This window comes from Frankliniella occidentalis, unplaced genomic scaffold (genome assembly GCF_000697945.3).
Source record: "Frankliniella occidentalis isolate FOCC.00 unplaced genomic scaffold, Focc_3.1 Scaffold2, whole genome shotgun sequence".
Classification (NCBI taxonomy): Eukaryota; Metazoa; Arthropoda; class Insecta; order Thysanoptera; family Thripidae; genus Frankliniella; species Frankliniella occidentalis.
In genome coordinates this window covers 260,897-286,321 of record NW_026267132.1, presented here as the reverse complement: position 1 = coordinate 286,321, position 25,425 = coordinate 260,897, and the positions used below count along the sequence as shown (strand labels likewise).

Here is a 25,425-nt window from a genome sequence, read left to right as displayed (position 1 = left end):
AATTTTAGTTAAATCTTTATTATCCTGATATTTTGGATAGCTAAACAACATGTCGCTAACTTCATTCAAAGAGAGACTTTTCATGCGTCCCCCGTAGGCGATAGTTCCGCATACGTTTGAATTAGGCGCAGACTAAACGCAGGATTGCCAACACAGCAAATGGTAAACGAATGGCAAATGGTCAACACAGAAAGTGGGGATGGAGATTAAATATTTTCGCACCATTCAAAATAATTCCAAGCGTTGTTCTTGTTTTTTCAGTTACCTAATTCACTGAAACATCACGATTTAAGCAAACATTGATTTTGGTTATTTATTTCTGAGATTGGTGCAAGGGTGTCGTGTCGAAGGTGCTGCTGCTGCGGTTTGGAAACGAAACTGACACCGACAGCCGACCCGCCAACCCCATTGTTATTGTTTACTGACTGCATTGCAGACAGACAGACGACGAAGAAGTGTCACATCATTGTCTTCTCTTTCGTCTCTCTTTCCGCTGATGATTGTTGTGTGTTCACTTTTAGTAACAACAAAGTAACCTTGAGGTATACCTCATACTATGTTAAACATCGCTGAATCAGATGTGTTTAAATGGTATGAGAGTATGAAGTCTTCCAACAATTTCGAACGATGGATGGGTGATCTTCCAGACTCTCTGAAATGCATCCCAATCAATCACCTGGCGATTCCAGGTACGAAGGTCACTTTCCTCTTGAATCGCACCGCTTGATGTCTATCTCAATGATTTTTCACTTGACACATACACTTAAGACTTGTAAAACAAATCTTGAACATCTTTGTTGCATGCAGGGACTCACGATTCAATGAGTTGTGGTATATCAAGATCATCTGGGATCTCACCAGATTCTACAGCAGTGGTTAAGGCTTTAGGAAAACTCTTTGGACCTGTTGTGAGACCTTTTGTTTTCAAGTGGTGTGTTACACAGCATAGAACAGCAGAAGAACAACTTCTATCAGGAATCAGGTGATTATTTTGTAAGAAAATTACATTTAGGTTGATAGTAGATGTTCCTTACCATTTGCCCCCACATAAGTAAGTTCTGTTTGAAAATTGTTTTCTATCAGGTACTTTGATCTGAGAATTGCGGTCCACAAGCCGAGTGGCACCTTACAGTTTGTTCATGGGATGTATGCAGAAGAGATAATTCACCCATTCAGTGTTATAAAGAATTTCTTAAGTAGCCATGAGCAGGAGATAGTGGTTCTTGACATTCAACATTTTTATGATTTTACTTCCATTTATCACAAACAGCTTCAGGTAAATTTATTCATGGAAAGTATATTCTGTTCGTTATCTTTCTAATTTTTTATATTACTATATTATAAATGATTGTTTCAGAACTTCCTGCTTGATCACTTTGGAAACATGTTGTGTCCTTTACCAAAATGTGGGGATGTTTCTAATATTTCTCTCAGATGGATGACGGATAATGGATATCAAGTAATTCTCATTTACCGTAGTCCAACAGATAATGAAGATTTGCGACTGTGGCCAAGTAAATTTTGGCCCACACCCTGGCCACAGACTACGTCTGTTCAAAACATGATTTCATTCTTAAAACGAGGTCTTGCTCACCGCTCTTCTTTTACTGGTAAGACAATTATTTTCAAAATTGGAAAGTCATTTGTTATTTGTATTTGAAATATGATAATTTTATTCAATTGCAGGGTATGTCACTCAGTGTGTACTGACACCTACTCCCTGGTTTGTTGTGCAGCATCCCCTTTCAAATCTTCTCAATAGATGTGCTGCTCCTTGCAATTATGCCATTATTTCTTGGCTGGAACAGCAGCACCCTGGGGGAAAAGGTGTTAATGTTGTAATTACAGACTACTTTGACTTTGATCCGTCCAAATTTCCATTTGTCAAAACAGTTGTATTGTTGAACCGCAAGCTTGTTCACAACAAAACTATCCAGGGGGGTAACGACATAGATTTCATGTTTGTTGATGCATATTCTCAACCTTAAGGTTGTAAATTAAATTTTATTTTTTTATTTTCCTCTATTACTAGATGTTTTTGATGGAGGGCAAGGCTAGTCTCTTAAGGGGGCAAACTCTCGTCGGGGGTTCCTGGCACCCCTTCAGTCTCTTACAAAGAATGCCTGTTTGGGAGTTTTTTTTAAATTTTACTGTTTGACTAATTTCCTTTATATTCATTCAAAATTACCTGTGAAAAGAAGATACTCTCTTTTGCATTCCTAGTAATGATCATAAACAGTGTGAATCTTTCACAAATTTGAAGTTGTTTTAAAAATAAATTGTGGCAGATAAAAATTATAATTTTAAGCAGCTTTATTTTAGACTTTTATGAAAGAACTGAGTTTTTTGTTTTGCTTCTGTGTAACTTGTGTATCTTACTGTTACTGTGTAACTTACATTGTATGTAGTTATGCAGAACATATGTGAAGCATAAAGGAAACTGTGAATATCAGTTTTACGTAATCATGTGTTTTGATTACATTTGAGTTCCTTTGCATTCCTTAGTGAGTAGAGCTAGTCTCGCCATTTAATTTTGGCAAAGCTTTTTATTTTTGGAACTGTTATGGGTAATGTTGACATTACTCCTTATATATTTACATATATATTTATTTTATGATCTAGCCTTTGTTTATCTTTGTTGTCTACTCAAGACAGGGGCTTTTAGGTAGTAGCCCACTCTCACCAAGCACCTTCATTGTTGCACTAAAGTTAGCCCCTCCACATGTGTTTTGTTGGGTCTTGGCGCCATGGCTGTGATTTATCATCATAAAACTTAGGTTTTGAAATAGTGCTCTCTAGCTCATTTTTTTAAAAATGTCTTCTGGTGATGTATACATTTATTTTCTTTCATGATCTCAGTGCAGTATCATAAATATTATGGATGAAGTGCCTTCACATTTTGCCGTTGTAATCAATATAAATCTATTTGTCAATAGGAGTGTATGATTCTTTTGTTTTTTACTTTAGTACATAATAGCACCCTGCTAGAACTATTTCTTCAGTGGAAGGAGAGGAAAAGCACAACTTGACTTCGAACTAAACCTTGGCCAAAAACTTTTATTTCAATAATGAACAAGTCTTGAGGTCAACAAATTAATCTTTATCAATTATATCTGTTAAAATCTTAGATCTTTTAACAAACTTGGTCACATTTTTTGTAGGTTTAATTATATCTTTCTGAGACATGTATGGCCGCAATACTGGGGGGATCCTTATGCATCCGTCTTCTTGCTGATGAGTTTCACATATTGCCATGATTAAGCGAGGAATAGCGCAAGCAGTACCATTAACAGTGTGCACAAATTCCTTCAGTGATGAATTTTTTGTAGTATATTGAATGTTCAGTCTTCTGGATTGATAGTCTGTGCAATTACTGCAACTAGAAACCTCTCCGAATTCCCTCCGGCTAGGCAACCACGCTTCTATGTCGTACCTATAAAACAAGTTAATTTTTTAAAATTATGTTTTGTGATGTTTCAAGCAAAACATTACTGAGAAGTATAAGTGAAGAATCATCACTTTAAGTCATACTTTCTGTGAGCAGGAGCCCCTAATTCATGAGGAGGCATATCAAGCACCTGTAAATATAAATTAAGTGAACTGAAAATTTCTTCTTGTATTGACCGGAACTCTTCAAGGAGATCTTCAGATTGATGACTAGTTGATGCTCCGAACATTTCAACTTTTGTGAACTGGTGGACCCTAGAGGAAAACGGTGGGGTGTTGGGCATTAGGCATACATGTGATATGTAGTATTTTATTTATCCATCTAATATAATATGATAATAACAAGCATTTCAAAGCTAATTGGGTATGGCAGAAAGATATCTTACCTATAGAGTCCCCTTTCGGAAGCTATAGGGGCAGTTTCTGCTCGGTAGCATCTGCTCACTGCAACATATCTTTTAGGGAGGTTTTCATCAGCAAATATCTGGTTCATGAGAAATCCACCCAAAGCCATTTCAGCTGTTCCTGAGAGACAAAGTTCCCCCTCTGCTGCACTTGCTAAGTGTTTATCACCATCCAAACGGTACACCTATGAAACAGGAAATAATTATTAGCTATAGTTATAGCATAGTGAATTATGTGAAGCTTCGAGTGTGAAACTTACAATGCTTCTTTGTCCACTTGTTGGTATACCACAACATTCAATTATTTGATGATGCAAAATGTCAGGTACAGATATCAAAGAAAAACCATTCTTTACAAGCCGTTGAACAACATAACGAATAAGGGCATGTTCTAGATCAGCAAGTTCCCTGCATAAGTAATATGCTTTGTGCCCAGCCAAAGGAGCTAGTTCTTTCATGCGATATTGATTTGTCCCTTCCATAAGTTTGTCAAATGGCTTGGGATCAAAGCCAAACTCAGGGAGAGTTCCAATATGTTTTATAACTTTAGCATCATTACCATAGCTTTGGGGTTCTGGATGAGTATCATTAGGAATTTTTAATGCTTCTTGAACTAATTCTCTTCTCAAAGTTTCATTGGTTTTGACTTTGAGCTCATTATTCAGTTCAATGATACGCTGAATATTTCCAATACCTTTACGAATTTTAATGTTCTTATTGAAATGTTCAGTTTTACTGGGATCACAGTATCTAGCAATATCTAGCTGAGGTTCTGGTATCTTGAGGATTTTCTCATCATCTTCTTGGAGGGACTTGGCTTTTGATAGGATATATCTCTGAGGCAACTTCATACATGAAGCATAAATTCCAAAACTGGAAAGTCGAGATTTCACCCAAATAGACATGATGACCCTGTCACTAACTATGGTGTTACTATAGAGAGAAAAAGATAAAGACCATGAAAGTTTTTGATAAGAAAATTTCGTTTGATATAGAATTTACAGGACAACACGATTTAAAAATAAAAATTAAACATTTTCAAATAGTTTTGGTTTACGAGGTTAAGTCATGTGGATCTCTTCAAAGCATCGAATAATCATAATGTTTGTCACCAACAAATCACTTCGTATCATGAAAACAGCAACACGGTAAAAATAATTAGTACAACGTTCAGCTCTCAGCAAGTATTTCTTTTAACTACAGCCAGTTAACGACAGTAGGTAGAAACGTAAACACAACACAATGATTCTACTCATGTCTGTCTATGTCTTCTGCTTGGAATCTTACTTACGTTTAAATTTCTCATAGGAAAAATGGATGTATAGCAACAAAAATAAAAACAGTTTCACTTCGCTTCTCTCATGAAAACTACACTTTAAACTTTCTTTTAATAATAATGCAGCTGTGTATGCAGTTTTTCCTATTCTTCCCACCAGCTTCCACTCTTTAGTTATTTTTGTTAACTTAGGTTCTCAAGTTCTCAAGAAGTGGTAGCCATGACTATGAAAAATCCTCACATACATACACACACGCGCAGCCAGCCACTGTTTGGAGTTGGAGGGCTTGAGTGTGTGTGATGCTTTGCGGCATCTGCCGCCGAAATGTGATTTTGGCTGTATTTTTGTGTTTTTTGAGTAATTAGACTCCTAATTGTGCCTCTTAATGACCTACCACTATGGATTGGAGAGAGTCTGTCAACTGCCAGAACTGTGTAACTTTAAACAAGGTAAGTTTCTGTCGGACGGCGTGCCACTGGTGTTTGATTTGTTGTTCATTTATGTCCCTCTAGGATACTTAAAAGACTTGAGGTTCATGGACTTCGTCCTTTCTTAAATATATCGACATTTCTGCCTACTCCATTCTTAAGTTGCTTCATGAATTAACTAGTGTCTAGCGTAAACACTTGCCGGTTAAAGACTAGCGTTGATAGTACGTTTGGAGCACGCTTGTCTCTTTCATTACTTAAAGCTTCTTTCATTCAAGTAATATTACCCCAAATTGTCACTTCATCTTTGAACTTTATCAATTTTGAGTTATATCAATTCTCTGGGCATCAATATACGCCCATTACAAAGATCAGTTTTTGTTCAGGTTATGTTCCTAACCTAACTTTATTCTTAAGATTGCACTTTAATCGTTCATTTACCAAAAACGCAACAATACTATTCTTCGTGTTTTTTGTTTATGTATGTTTGTGCATGAGTGTGTGTGTGTGAGAGAGATAGATTCATGGTTTATGCGTGTTAGAGCTTAATTGTTCTGTGTCTTTCAATTTTTATTGAATTTTTATCTTTTCCATATTTGTGATTTCAGAAATTGGAGCTGTTTGACCTCTTAAAGCAGAAATGTTGTAAGAATGAGTAAGTTGTCAGAAATATAATTTTCTTTTGTCTTCTTTTAATTTAGTATCATGAATTGCAGCAGATCTTTTAACTTTACTTTAATAATTTTGCAGCGATATTATCAAGAACTTGCTGTCCTTAAAGAAAGCATATGAAAAATCCACCAAAGTCCTTGAGAGTAAATCCAAGAAGCTGGTAGAAGTGAGAAATAAGCTCGAAGATGCTGGGAAAACTGAAGAAAATCTCAAAAGAAAACTTGCAGAGTTCCAGTTGCGCTTAGTTTCTTCTGACACCAAATACCAAGAAGTCCTGAAGGATATTGAAAATGAACAAGAGAAATTTATTTCTCTCACTAAGGTAAAATGTTTCAATCTGATTTTTCGACTTTCCACCTTTATTGAAGTATTGCATGCACAATTTTGAATGTAGATTTTTCCTTATCCACCCCCTGTGAATTAACCTTTTGTAATTTTATTTTTGTTATCTTGTCAGGCTAAAGGCCAATTGGAAGACATACTTCAATCAAAGGAAAATGAGCTGGCCTCGCTGGTTTTAATTTCTAAACAGTCTGAAGAACGCCATGGCAATGAAATAGAAAATTTAAAGTCAGAACTAGCTAAAATTCAAGGTGAGCTTTGCTTCTCAATTCCAATGTTCTATGTTACAGAAAATTTTTCTATTTAAATTTGCAATTATCTTATCTATTGATTATTATATATCTGGTGCCTTTATGTTCTACAGTGGATGGAGTAAAATTTAAAGAACATCGCCAGAATACCAAGAAGTTAGAGAAACTTGAAGAACAATTACATCTGATATTTAAAGGTGGTCTTGAACCAAGTAAAGGTAAGCTGTGCTTGTAATTTTACTTATATAGTTGATTTTACGCTGCACCCCAAATTTTACAGGGGGGTCACAGGGAGAACTTCCCAAAGATCCCTGCAAATTGGGTACTTGATTTTAAGCCGCACCCCATCTTCCAATTTTTAGAATCTAAAACAAAAATTAATCAGAGAATAGGGTGTTATTTTTAATCAATTAAATATGGTCTATTGTATGAAACATTTGATAACTTTTGGTATCTTCACTGTTGTGTGTCCAACAGAAAACCTCACCAAATTAAAGAGAATAATAAATAGAATAAGTGCCAAAGTGGATGCGAGGAAATTAGAGGTTGAACTTAATTCCCCATCCTTGACACCGGACGGCACTCCGAGCTTAGATACAGGCATTTTTTCGGAAGATGAAGATTTTGCAAATCCATCTCTTGGTAAGTGATGTCAGGCCACCTTATTTAATATATGACCTGTGTATTTTATGTACTGTCTGAAATATGGTCCTACTCCTAAGATGAACATTGAATTACTCCTGAAAAAATTAGAATGAGAAGCTACAATTTTGAGTTTGACTGTCTCATTTTTTATTTCTCTTTTGCAGCAGATGATTTGAATGTAACTTCTGATAGTGATGACGACTTTGAGGATGTCGAGCAAACAATGAAACAAGACTCATTTTTGTCCACTGATATTCAGAAAGTCCAGAACCTTGGTAGTATTCATCTAACAAGTCCATTGCCCCTAAAGCCCAATTGTGATAACAGTACTTCCCGGGGCAGCAAAGTAACTCCAAGTCCATCAAAAAATGACTTTGCCTGTAATACAAACGTACCCAATTCAAGTGGTTTGGTTGGCAGTCCTCTGGGACAGTTTACGAACACGTGTGTCTCTAATGAGACTGATAGCAATATTCAGACTAAGCCAGCATCTCAGGATGAAAAATATTTATCTCCTGTTATGGAATCGAGTGAAACCCTTCCTGATTTATTGTTGTCTGAACCAGTTGACGAATTAGATGTAAGTTTGAAAATTCCCTGTGCTAGTCCAGCTCAAAACCTTGCACATTCTCTAATGCCTGAAGAGAGCAATGCTCAAATTTCAAATGTTCCGAATTTAGAAGAAATCATTTTTCAAAGGGAATCTTCAGACACCTTGCATCAAGAATTGGAAATTTCCATCAACAGTCCCTTGAAAGCTCCTGCTGCTTCTGATCTTGCTCAAACGGTGGAAGGAAGAAACTTAAAAATTGTTGAGCGAGTAGATGAAAATAGAGGTTTTATTTCAGAAGATCACACCACTGGATTTCAAAATGACTCATGTCACTCGAAAAGCCCGAAGGGAAATCCTTCAGAAGATTCTGATAGTTCCCCACTCGCTCAACAGTCATCAGAAAGTAATAGCAAAGGCTTGGAGGAAATCAGTGAGGAAAGAAATCTCTCAATTACTCAATTGGAAGATACCTCATCTCAAGATTTGAGAAGCTCTGTGGTATCTACTGTTCCTTCCCTTGAGCATCTATTAGAAGAAGAAAAAGCTGAAAATGTTGAGTCTGTTAGTAAACACCAGGATGCTTCAGAATTTCCTTCTACCAAGGAGGAAAGCTCAGTTCGAGGTCTTACAAGCCCCAGAAGTAGTCCTTTGAAAGATTTTGTTGCCCTTTCAATCTCACAAAAGAGCAGTGATTTGTTTCTGAAATCTACCTCAACTACAGGCATCTCTTCTAGTGTATCATCCGACCTCTTATGTCAAAGTTTGGCTAACATTGTTAAAAGAGCTCAAGATCCAGTCCAAATCTGTGATGGAAGCTTTGAGGAACTGAATACTAGACCAAGAAACAACGAATTAGAGTTGGCTTCAACTACCCAGCCAAAGTGTACCAGTTCATCAATTGTAAACGGTGAAACTTATGATCCTGTTTTGTGTACAGAAACGTCTCGTTCTCCCTCAAAATCTTTATCTACAAGTAATCTGATTGATGAAAATTACAAAGTAATGGAAGATACAAAGGTAAGTTTTCTTGAAAAGAAAATTACAATTATTTTTCTGTCAATAAGCGTTTTAATAGAAGTGATGAATTTTCAAACATTTTCATTTTTTAAAATTCAGGATCCTGAATCAACTTTCTTTGACTCGATGTTAGATGAGTGGAAATCCACTGAGCCAATTTTACCCTTCTCTGATGATTCATGTGGTTTCGATGGTAAGCAGATACATTTCACTGATCAACATATTTTTGAATCTAACCACCATATACATATGAATTTAAGTAGCACCCGAATATAAGCCGCACCCCAGTTTTGGAGCCGACAAATCGTGAAAAGTCGTTTCATTACGACATTAAGCCGCGGCCACTAGATGAGTAATCTACGCGACTGAGTCGCACGGGTCATTCATGTGCAGTCCCGTCTAGTTCCGTTTGGCTGTTTTTGCTGTCAGAGTGACCCCCCCGCCCCACGTTCACCAGTTTTACATGTCTTGCGCGGTAGTTCCCTCCCTTCCCAGTCACCCTCATGACAGCAGAACTGCGATCGTAGCGGCCACAGTTAGTTTTCCACGGAACCACAGGCTTTCCATTATCAAACGAGCGATTTTGGTCAAAAAATTAACTTTCGGTGCGAATTTAAGCCGCACACGAATATAAGCCGCACTCCACTTTTAGAGCTCCAAAAATCGGGGCAAAGGTGCAGCTTAAATTCACGTGTATACGGTAATAGTGTCCCGTCTACCCTGTTCTGTTATTTCACATAACTCCTTGTTTTCACTTGGTCAATTTTTGTTTTGTGACAGATGAGAGCTTGTCAGCAAGCAATGGACAACTTGATTATGCACCTTCAAGCGAAGAATCAAACCCTTGTGAACTAGCCAATGAAAGATCTGTCAAATCCACAGCTACAAACACAGAAGAAATTTGTCTCATCTCAGTGGCTTCAAGTCCTATTGCCAAGTTCAAGGGTCAAAGTTCACCAGATAGTTCTTTTACATTTTTATCAGGAAATCATAGCAAGGAATCTGGCATTTCTACTCTATGGTCCAGAATGGACAAAGCTGTTAGTCCAATGAGGAAGAATTTCAGAGATGTTGGTGTGATGCCAATCAAGGAGCTAAGGAAGGATGTTGCCATAAGTCCGTTGAAAATAAGTGCTAACAGTGCTGGAACAAGTCCTATGAGAGGTGTTTTCAAAGATAGTGCTGTTAGTCCTATCAGAGTAAAGGGAATAGATGTGGTTAGTGGTTCAGTGACTGTGGACAAAAGCACACAAGTTAACTTAAATCCCAAAGAAATTTCACAAGATTTAGAAGAGAAAATGCAGCCACCAGAATGGTCACAAGATGTGAAATTGCTGCGTCAAACTTTGGAGGCACTCGACCTTGATTCAGGAGATTTAGCTAGTGTTGTTACAGATGAAAACTTAGTTAAAGAGATTAAGAAGATGCTGGAAATGGCTTTTAAAAAATCTTGTCACAGTATGAGCTTTCCTTCAAGAGAACCTGAGTTTCAATATGAAAGAGACAGATTTTGCCAGTACAAATTTTGTGAGTTTGCAGAAATATGTAATCAGCAACATAGGAATCTACATTTACTAGCCAAATCAAAACATTTAGAGAAAAAAATGTGTAGCTCTGGTAAATCTGAGAAATACAAAGTCAAGAGGCTGAAACGTATAAAACCAAAGAAGATTAAAAACATAAAATTCACAGAAGAGACATTTAATGACAAAAAGACACAATTTTGTGGTATTGTTTCAGTAGGACAGATTCATGAAAACTTGGAGAGCCCGAATCATGCCTCTAAACATTCAATATCACAAAAATGCTCGTTTTCACAGCTTGGAACCAGTGCAGAAACGCCAGTAGCTTTGTTCAAAAGTACTGAAAATCAAACTTCTGATGAGAACCCTGAACTTGGGTTAAATTCACAACTTTCTATGTCACAGAACCAAATTGAGCCGTCTTCCAGTTGCCTCAGGACAGCCAAGAGCTTAAATAACAGTGATGGCAAGGGAAAATCATCTTCATTTGATTCTTCCTTATCGTCGGATGAAGGAAAGCTTTGTGAAATTGACAATACTCATAGTCCAGCGACATTAAAAACCACTTCTACTGGTTGTGGGAAAGAAATTGAATGTGAGGGAACTCCTAACAAAGAAGAAGAAGACATTGGCTGTGCTATCAAGAATGACAATCACAAATCCACCTCTTCTCTTCATTTACACAATGATAACTCTTTGAGCAAGACATCTCGTAAGCGGGCGTCAACACTAAGTGAAAGCAGTTGTACAAGTGTTGGAGAATGTGAGGCCTCTGATGGCAAAACTGGAGCCCCTATTCGTCGATCTCCAAGAATTAAAAAAATAAGAGTTGCACACAACTTTGACTCTGGAAGCAGATATTCATACCAAAAGGGTTATGTAAAATTTGTGAAGGGCGAAACTGTTTTTGTTAGTAATGAATCTGAAACATTGAATGGCCCTCAAAAATTGAAGAGTAACTTAGCTGAGGGAGAAATCAACAACCTTAACTTGAGGGTTGAGGAAAATTTTTCAGAACCATTGCTTACTTCCAGTAGCTTAAGTACACCAGATATCAGCCTGACTAGAAGTGAAACAAAAGGGAACGGTGAAAGTAGATCTCCTATTTCTCATGCTTTTGAAAAGAAAATTAAGAATTCAAATTTAAAGGCAGGCAATGGTACTAAAAGGACCGCAGAAGACCAAGTGAAGGTGGCTGAAAACAGATTAAAACGTCACAAACAGTCAAGTCCCAAAATGTCCTCAGACGAAATAGATGACACTGACGATGATAGGCTTGTTATTTCTTATGAAGCTGATGATAATGAACAAGACAAGGTCATTTTTAATGATGATTCCCATCATGAAAAGCACAGGGACAATTGTGTGTCAGTGAATCTCACTTCAACTGATATTGTGGAGAGAAACTTGGGAGATCTGAGTGGGACAGTCTCCTCAGGAAGTGGAAGCAGAAGTACAGTTTTTGATGACACAATGGTTTTACCCACTGTCTCACAAGGTCGGCCAAAAGTTGCCTCTGGCAAACCATCAAAGCTCCAGCGACTGAGATCCTCAGTGAGCAAAGTTCATCCTTTAGCACAAACAAGCAGAGGATCCAGATGTAGTGAAGAGGCAGAGGATGGTTCACAGGTCAATGAAAGAATGAAGAAGATTCATTCTGGCTCTGCTTCAAAAGATGACCAAGTAAAGTTACGAGCAGATATTCTAGAAAAGCTTAAAGGCAGAGAGAGTGTAAGGATGGCTGCCGCTGCATCAGGGCGTACTGCTCAACTTATTGAACTAAACTCTGTAAATTCTGTCAGACAGAAGACCCCAGTGGCTCGGTGCTCATTAGGTATGTAATTCAACTCTACAAGGGAACAATTTTCTTATTTTTTGTTGTTGTTACTATTATAATGTTTCAAGCATATGTTCATTACAATACTAGGTTGTTACAATTATACATTTTTTCCAGCTCTCGGCCCCGTTAAACCTGTAAAGAAAACAACCTCAGTTCAGCCACTTGTAAGACCAGAGGACCGCTTACTGTGTACTGAAAACTCCCTACCACTTAAGAATAGAAAATGCAGCATACGACCAAAGAAAACATCTGCACTTGTTGAAGAAAATCCACCAGAGGAGACTTTCATTACGAAAGATATTCAGCAATCATCTTTCTTAATCACTGATGATATTGATTTTTGCATAACTAATCTAGGACCACTAGCATATGCTATAAATGATCGCCAGATTTGCGAGACTCCTCATTGTAACAATAAAAATGGTATGCAGCTAGAGGGTACCTTTTCTAATGATAACATATAAATTGAATTTTTTTAATACAATTTCTTATTAAAATCGACAGGACTAAAAAATACGGAACAACTGGTTCGGGAAACCCTGAAGAATTTGGTGGCTGCAACATCATTTACACCTGATGTATTACAAAGAGCAATTGATGCTCTTTCTAACCCGGATTTGGAAAATGTGCTAATAGTTTTAGTTAGGTAAGTATAAAAGTGAGCCAGTTGATATTACTGTAGTTAATAAGCTTCTTTGCTTTTTTAATTATCTTAATTTTGTCAATTTAGGGATGTTGTTAAGATGATGGATGACGACTATGATACACCTCCTTTACGCAGTGGAAAGCAAGAAGTGTTTGCGCCACCACTTACACCTGTACAGCAGCAGCTATTGACTCTAGTTCTTCAGCTTTCTTTTCAACATCAGCATCTAAAACAGTTGCCTCATGAAATTCTGAGACTCTTAGAGTATCGGATGTTTAGACTCGGAAAAGCTCCGGAGGTTTGTTATTTGTTTTGAAACTATATCAATCTTTAGTGGAGTGTATTTCAACTAATTTTTCATTCTGATTTTAGGGACCGCGATTACAGTGGTGCTCAAGTTTCTATGCCTCAATTTGTCGTGTTTTATGTTTGCGATCTGAAGCTCTTATATTTTGTTGGGATGCTCTTTATACCCTAAGAGGTCGATCTTATGATGTTGTCAAAGTTGTAATGGACGTATGGCCTCATTTGTTTCCTATTAATCCCAATTTTGAGAAAGGTATGCTTACATTTGCTGAATTTAGTTTTCTTCATGTTCTGAATAAATATAATTTACTATCTTTTATTTTTCTTAGCATGCCCGAATGCTCAAGTCATGCTTCATTTACTCAAATGTCATGTTGAAAAACCACCTGGAGTCCAACAGTCAAACAAATTTGACAATAGCTGGTTGAAACGTATGTTGAGATGCACAGGGCTACAATCCACTAGCATTAATTCAACATTATTATCATCAAGGATATTTTCTAGTTTGATTGGTAAGCAAACTATGTATATTTTTGTACATATTGAAAACCTACATTTTGTGTTTAGTTTGAGAACTTGTGGAGACCAACAGTTCTATTTTCTTGCACAGATGGAAAACTTGATACAAATGTGGCAGCAATGGTACTGCTTGCCAAGCGCGAAGAAGAACAATGGACTATGAAGAATGTTATTAGTGGGAACTTCTTGCCAGCACTGGCAAAATGGCAGGCCAGATTGCTTGATGATGTAGCTGGAGAACGAGTTATCTGGACCATGTGTTAGTAAAAATTTATGCACTGTTTACACTTGAGTAATATAATTAGTTTTACCATGCCAACTTACTTAAATTTTTGTTTCAGGTTCTATTCTGAGAGCTCTGCCTCCTGAACGAAATGGCGATACGTCACAATCTGTGTTGAAACTCCTAACAGGTGAACTTCTTCAGAAGGATAATAGATCATGTAAGTTTTGTGTTTTGACCTCAAGTTATTTGGATTAATTTAAGCTACGATATATCTGTCAGGAAAGAATAGTATTACCTCTAAATCAAGCTGAGATGATATTGTGTGTGTAACATTTTAATCTATTTGTTTCAGTAACAGTTCAAATGCAGGAGGTTATTGCGATTGGCTTGGCTCTTCTCTCTAAACATGACATTGAGTCTGTGGCTCACTCGTTACTTTTATGGAATCCCAGCCACGGTTCATCAAAAGGCTACTCATTGCGTCTACTTCAGTATCTCTCTTCAATCATCAACAGTGGAAGTCGTCCACGGTCTTGGTGGCAAAGTCGATTAAACCAACGTCCCAAATTGGGGGAAGAGTAAATGCTTTTCAAAAACAGTCAACATAGTCATCAAAAAGATTTTAAATTTTAACATAGGCTTCCTAATCATGTCCTTACCTTATTATGTTTGTTTTTATGGCTTATACATAAAGTACTGTTTCATTTTTTTTTAATTCAATGAAAAAAGCCATTGTTTTCCCACCATCATTATTAGTGCATTAAAATGTGCTGACCTTCACCCCATTGTGCAACAGTATGTGTTCCAAGCTTTATGTGATTGATGTGATCTCTTTTGTTTAAGATAATTAAAATTATTTGTCAAATTTTAAAGGCATTGTTTAATTGTCAAGCAACAAGTTGTTACAGCGCCATCTCAATCCAACGGGTTACGTGACGTAGATGAACCGACCGCAGCGCGCACGACACAGTTGAAAACCCACAAACTTGCTCAAACTAGCTCCAGGTTTTGCGGGAGAAAATGCAGTACCCGGCCCATGGGAAAGGAAGGACGTAACTCATCTGTGTTGGCACGGCGCACGGCGGTACGAGAATTAGACTGGTAAAGAGTGGATGCTGCCCGGCCCATCCCATTATCTTTTAAACAGACGCCAAGCCAATACCGTCTCTACCGGCTCTTTTCCCTCCCGCGGGCCTCAGGAGTGCTTGTGCTTTCATGAGGCGGCGAGCTGGTGGTCTTTCTATTTTCGACTAAAGTCCGACGAGCACAGTAGGGATATTGGCCAAAAGTTCAAAAACAGATTAATGCCAGGGCCACATTCAGCAAAGTCCTCCGTGATGCATATCCTAATGGTCTTCACCTATCGTCATTGAATCCCTAATGTTTCAGTTCATGACACTATTAACTTCCCATTGCAAAGTTCCAGGGTTATCTTCTTTCCTTCAAATTTGATACAGTGAACAGGATACCACAATTAATGAATGGGTAACTCATAACATTTTATTGAAGTATACTCTTACACAGTTAGGCCTACAGTAGCGAGCAAGTATGAAAACACAGGGTTCAAGAAAAATCAATCTGATCTGACAAGCTGGTCTGGTACCAACTACAAGTGTAGCACAGGTTTGTACAAAATGGCCAGACAAATAAAGACCAGCAAACTATGTCACTGGTGTGCTAGACAAGATTAGCACCAACAATATACCTTTTCTCTTAATAGTTAATGTTTGTTTTTGAATTCAATGTGTATTTTGAGGAATTTCTCACAGCCACACTCCATTTAAATGTGATATGAAAAACAAGAAAAAAAGAACAAGATTGATGTTAGTAACAAGGGATTAAAATTACTGTCGGCTAAAAAATGCAACTGTTGAGGACTCCAGGGTACACAAACATATTGCAAACTGCATATATGTTACGGTCCAACCGTATATACCAGAGCAACAATGGTAACATTTACACCAACTATTCAAACAAGGTGTCTCAAAGAGCAGCACTCAACAGTGCTTGTTCCCAGTTGTTTCTTTCTCTTTTTTCACATCACATTTTATAAAAAAATACAGATTTGGAGGAAACTGCTTTAGCATACGCCAATTCTCTACGTCAAAGAGTGACATGAGTTCGGAAGTTAAAAGACATGAATGACAAAATAGAACAAAAGTAAAAAGTATGTAGGGCTGTAGACCGCCATGTCTTCTGATGTAAGGAACATAATACTGGTAAGTTAAATTTATGTACGCTCAATTCCAGCTTTATACTGCACAAATGTTGGAGATGAATTAGATTTAAAATGTGGACTGATAGAATGCTCCAATTATTTTTCACAGTAGCTGAACGCAGAATCCTGACCAACATGTGATTCATTAACTAAGTACGTGAAACCAACACACAACAAACTAAAGGTACAATCTGTAGATGGCATCAACCACAAAATGGGAATATTTGAATGCCTTAGATCAGGGAAAGATAGAAATGTTATGAAGCCTATAGCATTGATTTGAATGACTAGCTATAAAGAATGCTGTCCACTACTTTCTATATAATCTCACCACACGTTTGTTCCATTATAATTCTTAGAGAAATTCTTCTTCATAATTCAGTAACTATGTATTTTTTTTCAATAAATAAATCAATAACCATTTTAATTTCTGATGGAGTAATACAACTCAAATAGAGATAAATTCTTTAAATAAAGGCTTTGAAGGCTAAAAGAAATGCATATACACCAGGAATATAACTTTTCAGTTTGTACAATTATACTTATTTCCTTATAATTGGACAAATAAAAATACACAGAACTATTAAGGCTACGCCAAGACGTACCGTAGTTTCCGCTGTAGGAGCCGACATTTTTTTGACCGATTTCGAGAGCCTCAAACAGCAACTTGTGACTTTAATGACATTTTGACATATCCAGAAACGCGGGTCGGCTTATACGGCGGAAATTTAATATGGAAGAGATGCAAAAACACCTTGCACCCCTTTCTTTTCTGAGACCAGCATTAGCTCAATCTAAACCAAACTTGAACTTATCAATTTTCTAAAAAGTTACTATAATAAATGGATAGATACATTTAATGTTAACTTGTTCTAAAATACATCACAAAAAAAAGGAGGAGGAAACATTACAGCTCATTAGCTGTGAGAATTTAATGGAGATGTGCCTAGTTAGGTAACATGGAACCTTGATATCCCAAAACACCAGAAAATGGACAGAAAACACCTGCCCAAAGGTTGAAATGAACACAGGTGTGCTAAGGGTAAGAAAACAAGATGGTACATAAGCCCCTGGCTGAAGGAAAGTTTGAACATGCATCAGAATACAATGAGAAGCTGCAGGCTTAACCACTGTAACTGAACACAAATTTTCTGAAAGATGTTTTGTGTGTTTTAAGCACAGACAACATTCAGATTCAGATATTATTCTATATTCAGTCTTAACATTGTCATTAATGTAGATTACACAGGGTTCATTCTTAAAATCCTGAACTGAAGTATATTTTAAAAGAGTTGTTTCAAGACAATGGCAATCTTCCCTATCTCTTTCGTACTATGTACTTCCATTACAATAATAATCTAAAGCATACCGACCTCATCAAAAAGGCCCTTTAACATTTGCTTAGTTCACCCAACAGAGGCACTTAAAGTGGCACCATTAGAAATGGACCCCAAAGCTACTATGAACCTATTTCTAGTTTTCTTGTTTTTAATAAAAAATACCTCAATCTAAAAGATGACAAGAGGGCAAAAGCTTAGGACAAGCTAGAGATTTAAAAAAAAAAGAAAAAAAAGAACATTTGCAATGAAGCACTGACAAAACCCTCAACCACCTTATATTCAGTCTCAAAAGAAATAAAGAAAAACAATGATCTACTCCCGTTAACACTCAGCTAGCAAACTCAGTCTCGGGAATGGTGGACCAGCTGTTCTGTCAGATAACAGACAGGAAATACAGTCAAAAGTCTAACAGATGAGCTCTGGAGTTAATCCCCTCAGTCATGCATTGTTAAGGAAACAGCTTAAAAGCCGTCTTAATTTGCATCACAGGTTGAGGATGAGAGAATGACAATCATACTTGTTGAACAAGCCACTTTGTCATTCTCACCTCCTCCCCCTTATAAATCACAAATATTACTTACATGGACAAATATGTAAATATTTTAAGTCCCAATAGAGCAGGGACAGGAGAAAAAAACTAAATCAAATTTAACAATAAAGAAACTACTGTAAATTTAACTTTGTATATGAGTCGGGGGCTGTTTTACCTTTCAGTAGAACAGGCAAGAACTACACATGATTTAACTTCTTCAGCATGGCCAAAAGGCCTATTAAGAGTGCCTAGACAAGGCTGATGTTTTTGGATGAAAGTGCATTTCAAACCAAATTACCAATTTTTTAAAAATGAAATAAACAAAACAATGCTATCAAGGAAAATTTACATTGGCTAAAACTTACCTTGATAAGTTCCACAACCATAAATTGTAGAGCAATGAAAGTAATTATAAGATGTACAAAGAGAATAGTAATATTTCAAAATAAACACATTGCACAAAAAATTTTAAAAAAGAAAATTGTTAGTAGAAAAAACAAAACAAAAATCTACAATGTAAGGTAATTATTTTATACCATGAAAAAACAGAAGAAAAAGGGGCCAAAAAAGAAAAAGTCAAAGGGGGAAAAAATGCATGAAACCTGGAAGGTAGGCTGGCACAGTAGGGTTGTCAAAAACTTAGGTAATTGATACCAACATAGAAATCTTTAGCTTTATGAGAAATCGTCATGTGGTGCGATAACTGATGAGGAACATTTACATAGCTTTGTAATTTTCTTATCCTTTAAGTGTTGAATTGCGAAGATTGCGAAACCTTGTGAGATACTTCTTGCTAATAGCATTGCTTTTCTTTCTAGCAGCTATATTCTCACCTGAAAATGAGACAAACAAGTGGGTTACAAAACTGTAGCTATTTAGACTTGATCGTTTATTCAAATATGTAGTTTATACAACTTACTGGTTGATAATTGTTTTGAGGGCAGCTTGTTTTTGCGAGGAGAAAGTTTGGAGGGTGCTCTGCGCTTTCTTTTGTTAGAAACTATTACAGGATTGACATAATCGATACTATCACTCTGATTACTATCTGAGTCACAGGACTGTCTTCTGACAGGATTTCTGTTTAAGGCTGGTCTATTGCGTAGACCTAATCTAGTGCAGCGCCCTTGAGTTAATTTCATATGGTATGGAGGTACATACGGAGGTGCATAACTTTCACTAGAACTTTCGTCACTTTCTGCATATTGGAAATTTAAGAAGTTGCCTTCCCTACGCCGAATGACATTTTCCATTGCAGGCGTCAACATGTTTGGGTTGTCAACAGGGCTGCTACAACGGCTACTGTGGACAAAGAAATGTGCATGAAACTTTCTCAATTCATTGATTGCTAGTAATTGGTAGTATGTCATTGGAAAATACCTGTCACTTTTAGATTTTCCTCTTAAGCTGTTTGTAGGACTTGCATTCCCTTTCTTCATACGCATCCTAGCAATCTGCTCCAACATGGCTGGTGTAGGATTTTTAAGACTTTCAGCATCAGTAGCCAGCTGAAGAGCGGTGGCAGGTGATAACAAGGAATCTTTAACAAGGTTACTAACAGGATCAAGACTTCCTGTCTCTTCAAGGAGAGCAGTTGCACTTATGAGTCTACTTCTTTTCAATTTATTCCTAAAACCAGAAAAGTCAATGTTAGTACAAAAGGCTATTGATTTAGACTGTTTTTCTGAAACAATAATTACTTTTTCAGTCTCTCAGCTTGAACTCTGAACTGCTTCTCAGGATCACTTAGAAGGACTTTCTCCCAACTAAATGGTTCTTGGGAACGTAACACTGGTTGGGTTGGTTGAGAACCTCTAGTCAATCTGTTGCTGTTCTGTTGAGCACATGGTTGTCTTGCACTACTGCGAGCTATCTTCCTAGGATTTCTTTTACCAACATTCTCTGGCTCTTCAGATGCTTTCCGCTAAAATTAAGGATGTAATATAAATGAATCTGAAGGTTCATGTAACAAAGCCAATGAAGAATAAAAAGTTAAAACATACCTTTCTATCTTTAGCCTTTACAACTTTGGGGAGAGAGGGTGCAGAATCAAATGTGATGACTCCACTGTAAGAGGATCCCAACTTACGAATTTCCTTACGAAACATTTGCTTGCACAAGGCATAGTCTGGTTTAGAGTCAAATTTTAAGCCACCAACATACTTTAGGTACCATTCAAGGACAGCTAAAACACATAAATTACGTTTCAGGTTAATAAGTAATGAGAAGGCAAGATGATAGTAAGGTATGACGATAACTTACATGGAGCATCATCATTTGGAAAACATAAGCGGAGAAAGTGGGGAATGTTATCCATACACTCCCGTTTCTGCTCAGCAACTTTCTCGGGATCACTTAAATCATCCTCCCAGGGCAGCCTGCTACAAACCCACTGTAGCATATTGTAGGCTAAAATTTCCATGTCGCCACGACGTGAGTGAGCTGCAACATAGCCACATAAGAAGTGTAGTCATAACAGTAATTAACAAAATAATTACAGCTGTGCAAGTGGCTTGTTTACCTCCAAAATGGGCATCTCTGGAAGTGTATTCAATGGTACCATCATGCGCCCTCCGATCATCTTGGCGATATTCTTTATGTTGACCAATGCGATCGACGTATTTTGAAGCTAAACCATAGTCCAATAAGTAGATGTGTCCATTTTGACTTGCACCAAAGCCTAGTAGAAGGTTTGAATCTTTGATGTCTGAATGACTATATCCATGAGAATGAATGTACTCCAAAATATCAAGCTAAAATGGTGGAAAACAAAGTTATAAAATATAATTAAGTATTTTGATAGCGAAACTTTGTTAAACGTTTGGAAGATAAAAACACTTACAATTTGAATTCCAATAGAAAGGGCAGTGCGAAGATGAAAGCGACGACCATGCTTTTCAAAAAGTTTGTGAAGGTCATTTCCAAAGCGTGGCAAAACAAGAAACCTATATCTTTCACCTTTATAGGTGTGAGATCCTGACCCACAATAACATGGCATACCTAACTGCTTCATTCTGCGTTCCTTCATCCACTTTTCAACTGTTACAAATAAAAAATAATAGCCAGAATAAATATAAGAAGTGGATAACAATAGACTTACAGGCATAGGGAATTCTCACTTACTCATTTCAGATTTTGCAACTCGCAAATAAAAGTTCATTTCAACAAATAACGGGCCATTTTTGTGAGGCTCCTGGAAAAAAAAACAAGACAATAAAAACCCTCATTTGGGCCCATAACACACAAGATACAATAAGATGCAAAAATCATGATGGACTAATACAACTTACCACTTTGATAACATGTTTAGAATCTATACCTGCAGGTTTCTTGATGTCGTCAGAAGCTGTAGAAAAAGTAAAACAAATGATGCATAGTGCAACAATGAAACATGGTACTTGGATTGAAAAATATCTTCTTACCTAGATAAATTTCTCCAAAGCCACCCAAGCCAATTGAACGGCCAAGCCGCCACTGTTTTTTGGTGACATCAGTAAATATCTCCCCTTCTCTAATAGGATCAGGAAGCCGATATCCATTTGGAGCAAATCGGGGCTCAGGTGGTGGACTTGTTACAGCAGAAGATGCAGCTTTCCTAGGCATCTTCTCTTATCACTGTAAAATTATACAGATTATTAATTACTGTGAACTTTGCAAACCTTACTCCTCACTTGCTCTGACAGCAGGAAAGTGTTCTGTGGACTGTCAGCTTAAAATAAAACCGAGTAGCTCCCATCCCACTGACTCCCTACAGACACTCTTGAGTCATGTTACAATAGAAGCAACAACCATGAAAGACAATGTCACCTTAAAGGTTAACAAACAAAAGAATAGTCTCTCTCTCTCCCCAAGGTTTGGTTTCAAAAATCTAGCCAAGGCCCTTGGGAGAAATGTGAAACTCTACTCAGAAAAACATTTTCAGCCTGATATTTCAAGGACACGTACACACTAAAAGAAATCAAGAGTCAAATTTAAACTTAATTTAAATAGAGTATGCACTACAGGGTCAATTTAGGGTTACATAAGAGTAGAGAGTAGAGAGTTCATGGATGATGTGATTTAAAGTATAATTTTGACAACTTAAGAAGAAATGTGGAAGAATGTGGAACCAAGTTAGAGCAAATTGTTCATTATAAGGTTAGAAACACCCACAAAAAACTGATTGTTGAAAAATATTCTAAAATCATGCACATATCATAAATAAGAAATAATCTACCAGATTCAATACAATTAATTTAACTGAGTATTTCACAATGTAGACCAGTAAAGAGAGGAAAAGTGAAAACATAAACCAATAATTTGTAATGGGATTATACAAAACCAAATGACACTGCAAATAATAATTTCATTTGGTTTGTGACAATTGACTTTAAGTATTTCAAAGGCATTCCGTACTCAATAGATAATAGTGTGATACACTAGAAAAAAAATGGCAGATACATGTACGTATTGATTGTGTCAGAACTTGTCATGGCCAAATTGCATACTTACTGTAAAGAAAAGTATGGCTGATGAAATGACATAAGAATCCAAACAACGAATGATCTGTCACCACGTTGGTCCACTATGGTTGCAAAGCAATCTCCACCAGAACAGTCTGTTGAGAGGAGAGATGGAGACACTTCAGAAGACTGACCATGGAAATCATCAATTATGCTTATCCCGTAAACAGCTAGAATTCGAGTTTGCAGATCAACCCCAGTTGTCTGCTCCCTATAGCAAAACTCAGATTATAAACAGTATTGGCGCAGGGGTGAATTCATAGTAAAAAATAACCTGTACTTCAAACAAACTGTGGCCTAGGTCGTTGAGCAGACCTCCTCCCCCCAAAAAAAATAGAAAAAGAAATACAACAAACACATGCACATCAAACTTGAGATAAGTCTATGCTTTAAACTGAAACTGGATCAGAACAGCCGTGGCTGCCTCGGGCATCAAACACGCATCAAATTTCCGGGGAAACCTATTACGACGGGGCACAAATCGAACTCGAGGCAATGGTCTAGGCAGATTTAATAATTTCCTCAGGGAGCACCTGCAGCACACGAACCTTCAAAACCATTCCGCTCCACACAAAACAAACCGCCTCCCTATCCCAACCCAAACTTTCCATTCCAAACACCCACCATTTTGATGGTAGTTAGAAGGGTATGACCTCCGATATGTATTTTCGATTGGTATATTTGCAGGTCCCCATGTAACAACTGTTGTTAGAGTAACGTGAAAAAGTGTTCGCAATGTGAGAATCAGACCTATTTATGGTTGTTGAGCCCAAAGGATCTGACTTCCAGCACTAAGTTGAACGCCCGCACGTAGGCCTTGTCATTTCCAGTCCGGAATTAAAATGTGCACAGGATCTACAGACTATGGTTGTACGTACATGATACTTCAGTAAATGTCGATTAAATGGCCAAGCCGTGAATTTGAAAACAATGCAGAAGTACTCACAAACAGTGCATTAAACAGCTTGTCTACATAACAATCATTGCCAATTTCTTCCTTTGAGAACATCTACTATCTACCGTCCAGCGTTGCCAAACTTCAATATTTTTACGTTAGTAGTTCACGTAGTATGAGAAATTAAAATAAATAATGGGAGAACTTTCAGCTAAAAGACTACACTAACAATCGAGCGCACTCTTAGAACGGCTTAAATATATTTTCAATTCTGGAAATGATAAATCAGTGGGAGTTTCAGCCGTTCCAAATTAAACCCAGAGCAAGAGCAAACGAAGAAGGAAAGGAGGAAGTGTCGAAACCGGACCGGAACCAGATCTGGACCTAGAACAAATTTGCATCGAATACGATGGTCTTGACACGCTTTGAGGGGAAATGACAGCTACTAATCATTCTGTTTAAAATGTGACTGCAACCGGTCCAGGTCCAAAATTTTCTTCAGTTTCACTAGGCTAGTTGCCGCTCCTAGCCATTATGAAAAGTTCAGCGTTACGTTAAGTCGAACCCCACCGCTGCCGCCGGAAGCGGTAAATAGTAGGAAAGCCGGAAAGCGCGGGAAACTTCCTTGTTTTCTTGTTTTTGTTGATGTTGTTGTTGGCCAGGGCAGGACAGAACCTGTGTTAAAGTGCGTTTTCTAAAGGAACACTCTAGTGCTATTGGTTATTTTATTGTTTAGAGTGATGTGTGTCGTGTCACCACCGTGTATGCGAGCCAGCAGCAGACCGATTCAAGATTACGTGATGACAACTGAGGCTGAGGAAATGAGGATTTACCCGACCTGTAAGTACGATAAAGAAACAGCAATGTAATTTGAAGTGATTATGTGGTACAGTACTGTACATGTAGAAAGTGAGACCAGTTTTCATCATCATCTATTAGAACTTGGATCCTCTAGGAACATTCGCCACTGTGTGCCTTTATCCTTTATTGTCTTGTCACCTCGCACTGTTTGTTTACCCCGGTCTATTATTTACCTTTGGTTTTCTTTACACTTAAATGGTCGATGTAGTCCCGTAAAAGCTGGTGAAGTTGAAGCCACGCCGTATTAATCTGATTGGTTATCAATCAACTAACCAGTGCACTCCAAACAAATGACGGGATAACTTCCCTGGCCTCGTAAAACTAAATTGACCATGTGATCTATCTTATTTTGTCGCATGTGGGATAGAAGAAGGAAGAAACCTAATATATAAAAAGGGTCAAGAAACAATTTTTGCTGCAAAGTAAACCTAGCTGATTTGGACGTCTATTTTGATTAATCAGTGAACTACTGGACATATAGTGTGCCAAGACTATACTTGGTGAGCAAAATTGTCAATAGTCCAGAAGGGGATAAGTCAACTTCAACTTTTCTAAGCTTCTGTTTCTAAAGAATCAAGTTCACTTCACTATCATTTTGTCCCTCACTTGAAATTTAAAGTTGAGTAATGACTGAAGCAGAACAGGGTCACAAATCTAAAGTCATTTTGGGGCCATTGATGTGGATTAAATGTCAATTATCATATTGATGTACCTGCAACTTGTTCCATGACTTCCTTCTCCCTTGGGTTGAGTAAACAGCTATATAAGAAGATTAAAATGTTGAGTCCCAGAGCAAATTAGAGGGGTGGTAGTTTCCAGCAAAACCTGACCACCAGGTGGCCAACGGCCACGTGGGACTCAAGATGATATGCCCTGGATATATTTTGTCCAAATGACGTCAGGTGAAGTCAAAAGTAAAATTTTGTCATTTTGGTGGCCACCAACTCCAACAGGATACCTTAATTTTGTTCCATAAAAATTAAA

The 25,425-nt window shown here is 37.4% G+C and overlaps 5 protein-coding genes across 12 annotated transcripts in view; 3 read left to right on the top strand and 2 right to left on the bottom strand.

The window, feature by feature from the left end:
- The first annotated feature begins 293 nt into the window (after nucleotides 1-293).
- On the top strand, nucleotides 294-2,938 carry LOC113208143 (PI-PLC X domain-containing protein 3). Its single transcript, XM_026425013.2, has 5 exons — nucleotides 294-689; nucleotides 808-982; nucleotides 1,084-1,276; nucleotides 1,358-1,610; nucleotides 1,687-2,938. The coding sequence occupies exons 1-5, from the start codon at nucleotides 557-559 to the stop codon at nucleotides 1,986-1,988; spliced, it is 1,056 nt and encodes a 351-aa protein (XP_026280798.1). The 5' UTR covers nucleotides 294-556; the 3' UTR covers nucleotides 1,989-2,938.
- A 99-nt stretch (nucleotides 2,939-3,037) lies between these two features.
- LOC113208142 (serine--tRNA ligase, mitochondrial) lies at nucleotides 3,038-5,143 on the bottom strand. The gene is made up of 5 exons (XM_026425012.2): nucleotides 4,909-5,143; nucleotides 4,112-4,784; nucleotides 3,834-4,036; nucleotides 3,532-3,702; nucleotides 3,038-3,433 (listed from the first exon to the last, which is right to left on the bottom strand). The coding sequence occupies exons 2-5, from the start codon at nucleotides 4,754-4,756 to the stop codon at nucleotides 3,094-3,096; spliced, it is 1,359 nt and encodes a 452-aa protein (XP_026280797.1). The 5' UTR covers nucleotides 4,757-4,784; nucleotides 4,909-5,143; the 3' UTR covers nucleotides 3,038-3,093.
- A 242-nt stretch (nucleotides 5,144-5,385) lies between these two features.
- On the top strand, nucleotides 5,386-14,968 carry LOC113208144 (uncharacterized). 2 transcript variants are annotated; one of them, XM_026425015.2, is made up of 17 exons: nucleotides 5,386-5,577; nucleotides 6,165-6,211; nucleotides 6,307-6,550; nucleotides 6,686-6,821; nucleotides 6,935-7,039; nucleotides 7,299-7,463; nucleotides 7,634-9,036; nucleotides 9,136-9,229; nucleotides 9,817-12,393; nucleotides 12,514-12,822; nucleotides 12,904-13,045; nucleotides 13,130-13,343; nucleotides 13,418-13,604; nucleotides 13,681-13,863; nucleotides 13,962-14,129; nucleotides 14,212-14,313; nucleotides 14,449-14,968. In XM_026425015.2, the coding sequence occupies exons 1-17, from the start codon at nucleotides 5,527-5,529 to the stop codon at nucleotides 14,676-14,678; spliced, it is 6,357 nt and encodes a 2,118-aa protein (XP_026280800.1). In that variant the 5' UTR covers nucleotides 5,386-5,526; the 3' UTR covers nucleotides 14,679-14,968. The 2 variants fall into 2 exon arrangements, with proteins under 2 accessions (XP_026280800.1, XP_026280799.1); XM_026425014.2 differs by having other exon boundaries at nucleotides 7,631-9,036.
- A 602-nt stretch (nucleotides 14,969-15,570) lies between these two features.
- LOC113208145 (serine/threonine-protein kinase VRK1) lies at nucleotides 15,571-23,921 on the bottom strand. Of its 7 annotated transcripts, none has more exons than XM_026425021.2 (13): nucleotides 23,632-23,921; nucleotides 22,675-22,780; nucleotides 21,606-21,798; nucleotides 21,474-21,529; nucleotides 21,307-21,376; nucleotides 21,026-21,222; nucleotides 20,705-20,936; nucleotides 20,446-20,625; nucleotides 20,187-20,368; nucleotides 19,884-20,107; nucleotides 19,564-19,812; nucleotides 19,106-19,482; nucleotides 15,571-19,019 (listed from the first exon to the last, which is right to left on the bottom strand). In XM_026425021.2, exons 3-13 carry the CDS (start codon nucleotides 21,784-21,786, stop codon nucleotides 18,925-18,927), a joined length of 2,043 nt encoding a protein of 680 aa, XP_026280806.1. In that variant the 5' UTR covers nucleotides 21,787-21,798; nucleotides 22,675-22,780; nucleotides 23,632-23,921; the 3' UTR covers nucleotides 15,571-18,924. The 7 variants fall into 7 exon arrangements, with proteins under 7 accessions (XP_026280806.1, XP_026280803.1, XP_026280802.1 ...); XM_026425018.2 differs by having other exon boundaries at nucleotides 19,106-19,485; nucleotides 23,564-23,920; XM_026425017.2 differs by having other exon boundaries at nucleotides 19,106-19,485; nucleotides 23,632-23,920.
- A 358-nt stretch (nucleotides 23,922-24,279) lies between these two features.
- The window catches only part of LOC113208133 (myosin-9-like), a 48,438-nt gene continuing 47,292 nt past the window's right edge, over nucleotides 24,280-25,425 (top strand). The window contains exon 1 of the mRNA XM_052265144.1: nucleotides 24,280-24,420. The gene's annotated coding sequence lies outside the window, so the exon portion shown is untranslated. The remainder of the gene's footprint in view (nucleotides 24,421-25,425) is intronic.

Coding starts and splice junctions, on each gene's coding strand:
- LOC113208142 (XM_026425012.2), bottom strand. CDS start 4,756: ATGTCTATTTGGGTGAAATCTCGACTTTCCAGTTTTGGAATTTATGCT. Junction 4,037..4,111: donor CAAGTGGACAAAGAAGCATT/GTAAGTTTCACA, acceptor CCTGTTTCATAG/GTGTACCGTTTGGATGGTGA. Junction 3,434..3,531: donor GGGGCTCCTGCTCACAGAAA/GTATGACTTAAA, acceptor CTTGTTTTATAG/GTACGACATAGAAGCGTGGT.
- LOC113208145 (XM_026425019.2), bottom strand. CDS start 21,786: ATGCCTAGGAAAGCTGCATCTTCTGCTGTAACAAGTCCACCACCTGAG. Junction 20,369..20,445: donor TCCAAATGATGATGCTCCAT/GTAAGTTATCGT, acceptor TATGTGTTTTAG/CTGTCCTTGAATGGTACCTA. Junction 19,020..19,105: donor CTCAAAACAATTATCAACCA/GTAAGTTGTATA, acceptor TCTCATTTTCAG/GTGAGAATATAGCTGCTAGA.
- LOC113208144 (XM_026425014.2), top strand. CDS start 5,527: ATGGATTGGAGAGAGTCTGTCAACTGCCAGAACTGTGTAACTTTAAAC. Junction 5,578..6,164: donor ACTGTGTAACTTTAAACAAG/GTAAGTTTCTGT, acceptor TTGTGATTTCAG/AAATTGGAGCTGTTTGACCT. Junction 9,037..9,135: donor AAGTAATGGAAGATACAAAG/GTAAGTTTTCTT, acceptor TTTAAAATTCAG/GATCCTGAATCAACTTTCTT.
- LOC113208143 (XM_026425013.2), top strand. CDS start 557: ATGTTAAACATCGCTGAATCAGATGTGTTTAAATGGTATGAGAGTATG. Junction 1,277..1,357: donor TTTATCACAAACAGCTTCAG/GTAAATTTATTC, acceptor TGATTGTTTCAG/AACTTCCTGCTTGATCACTT. Junction 1,611..1,686: donor TCACCGCTCTTCTTTTACTG/GTAAGACAATTA, acceptor ATTCAATTGCAG/GGTATGTCACTCAGTGTGTA.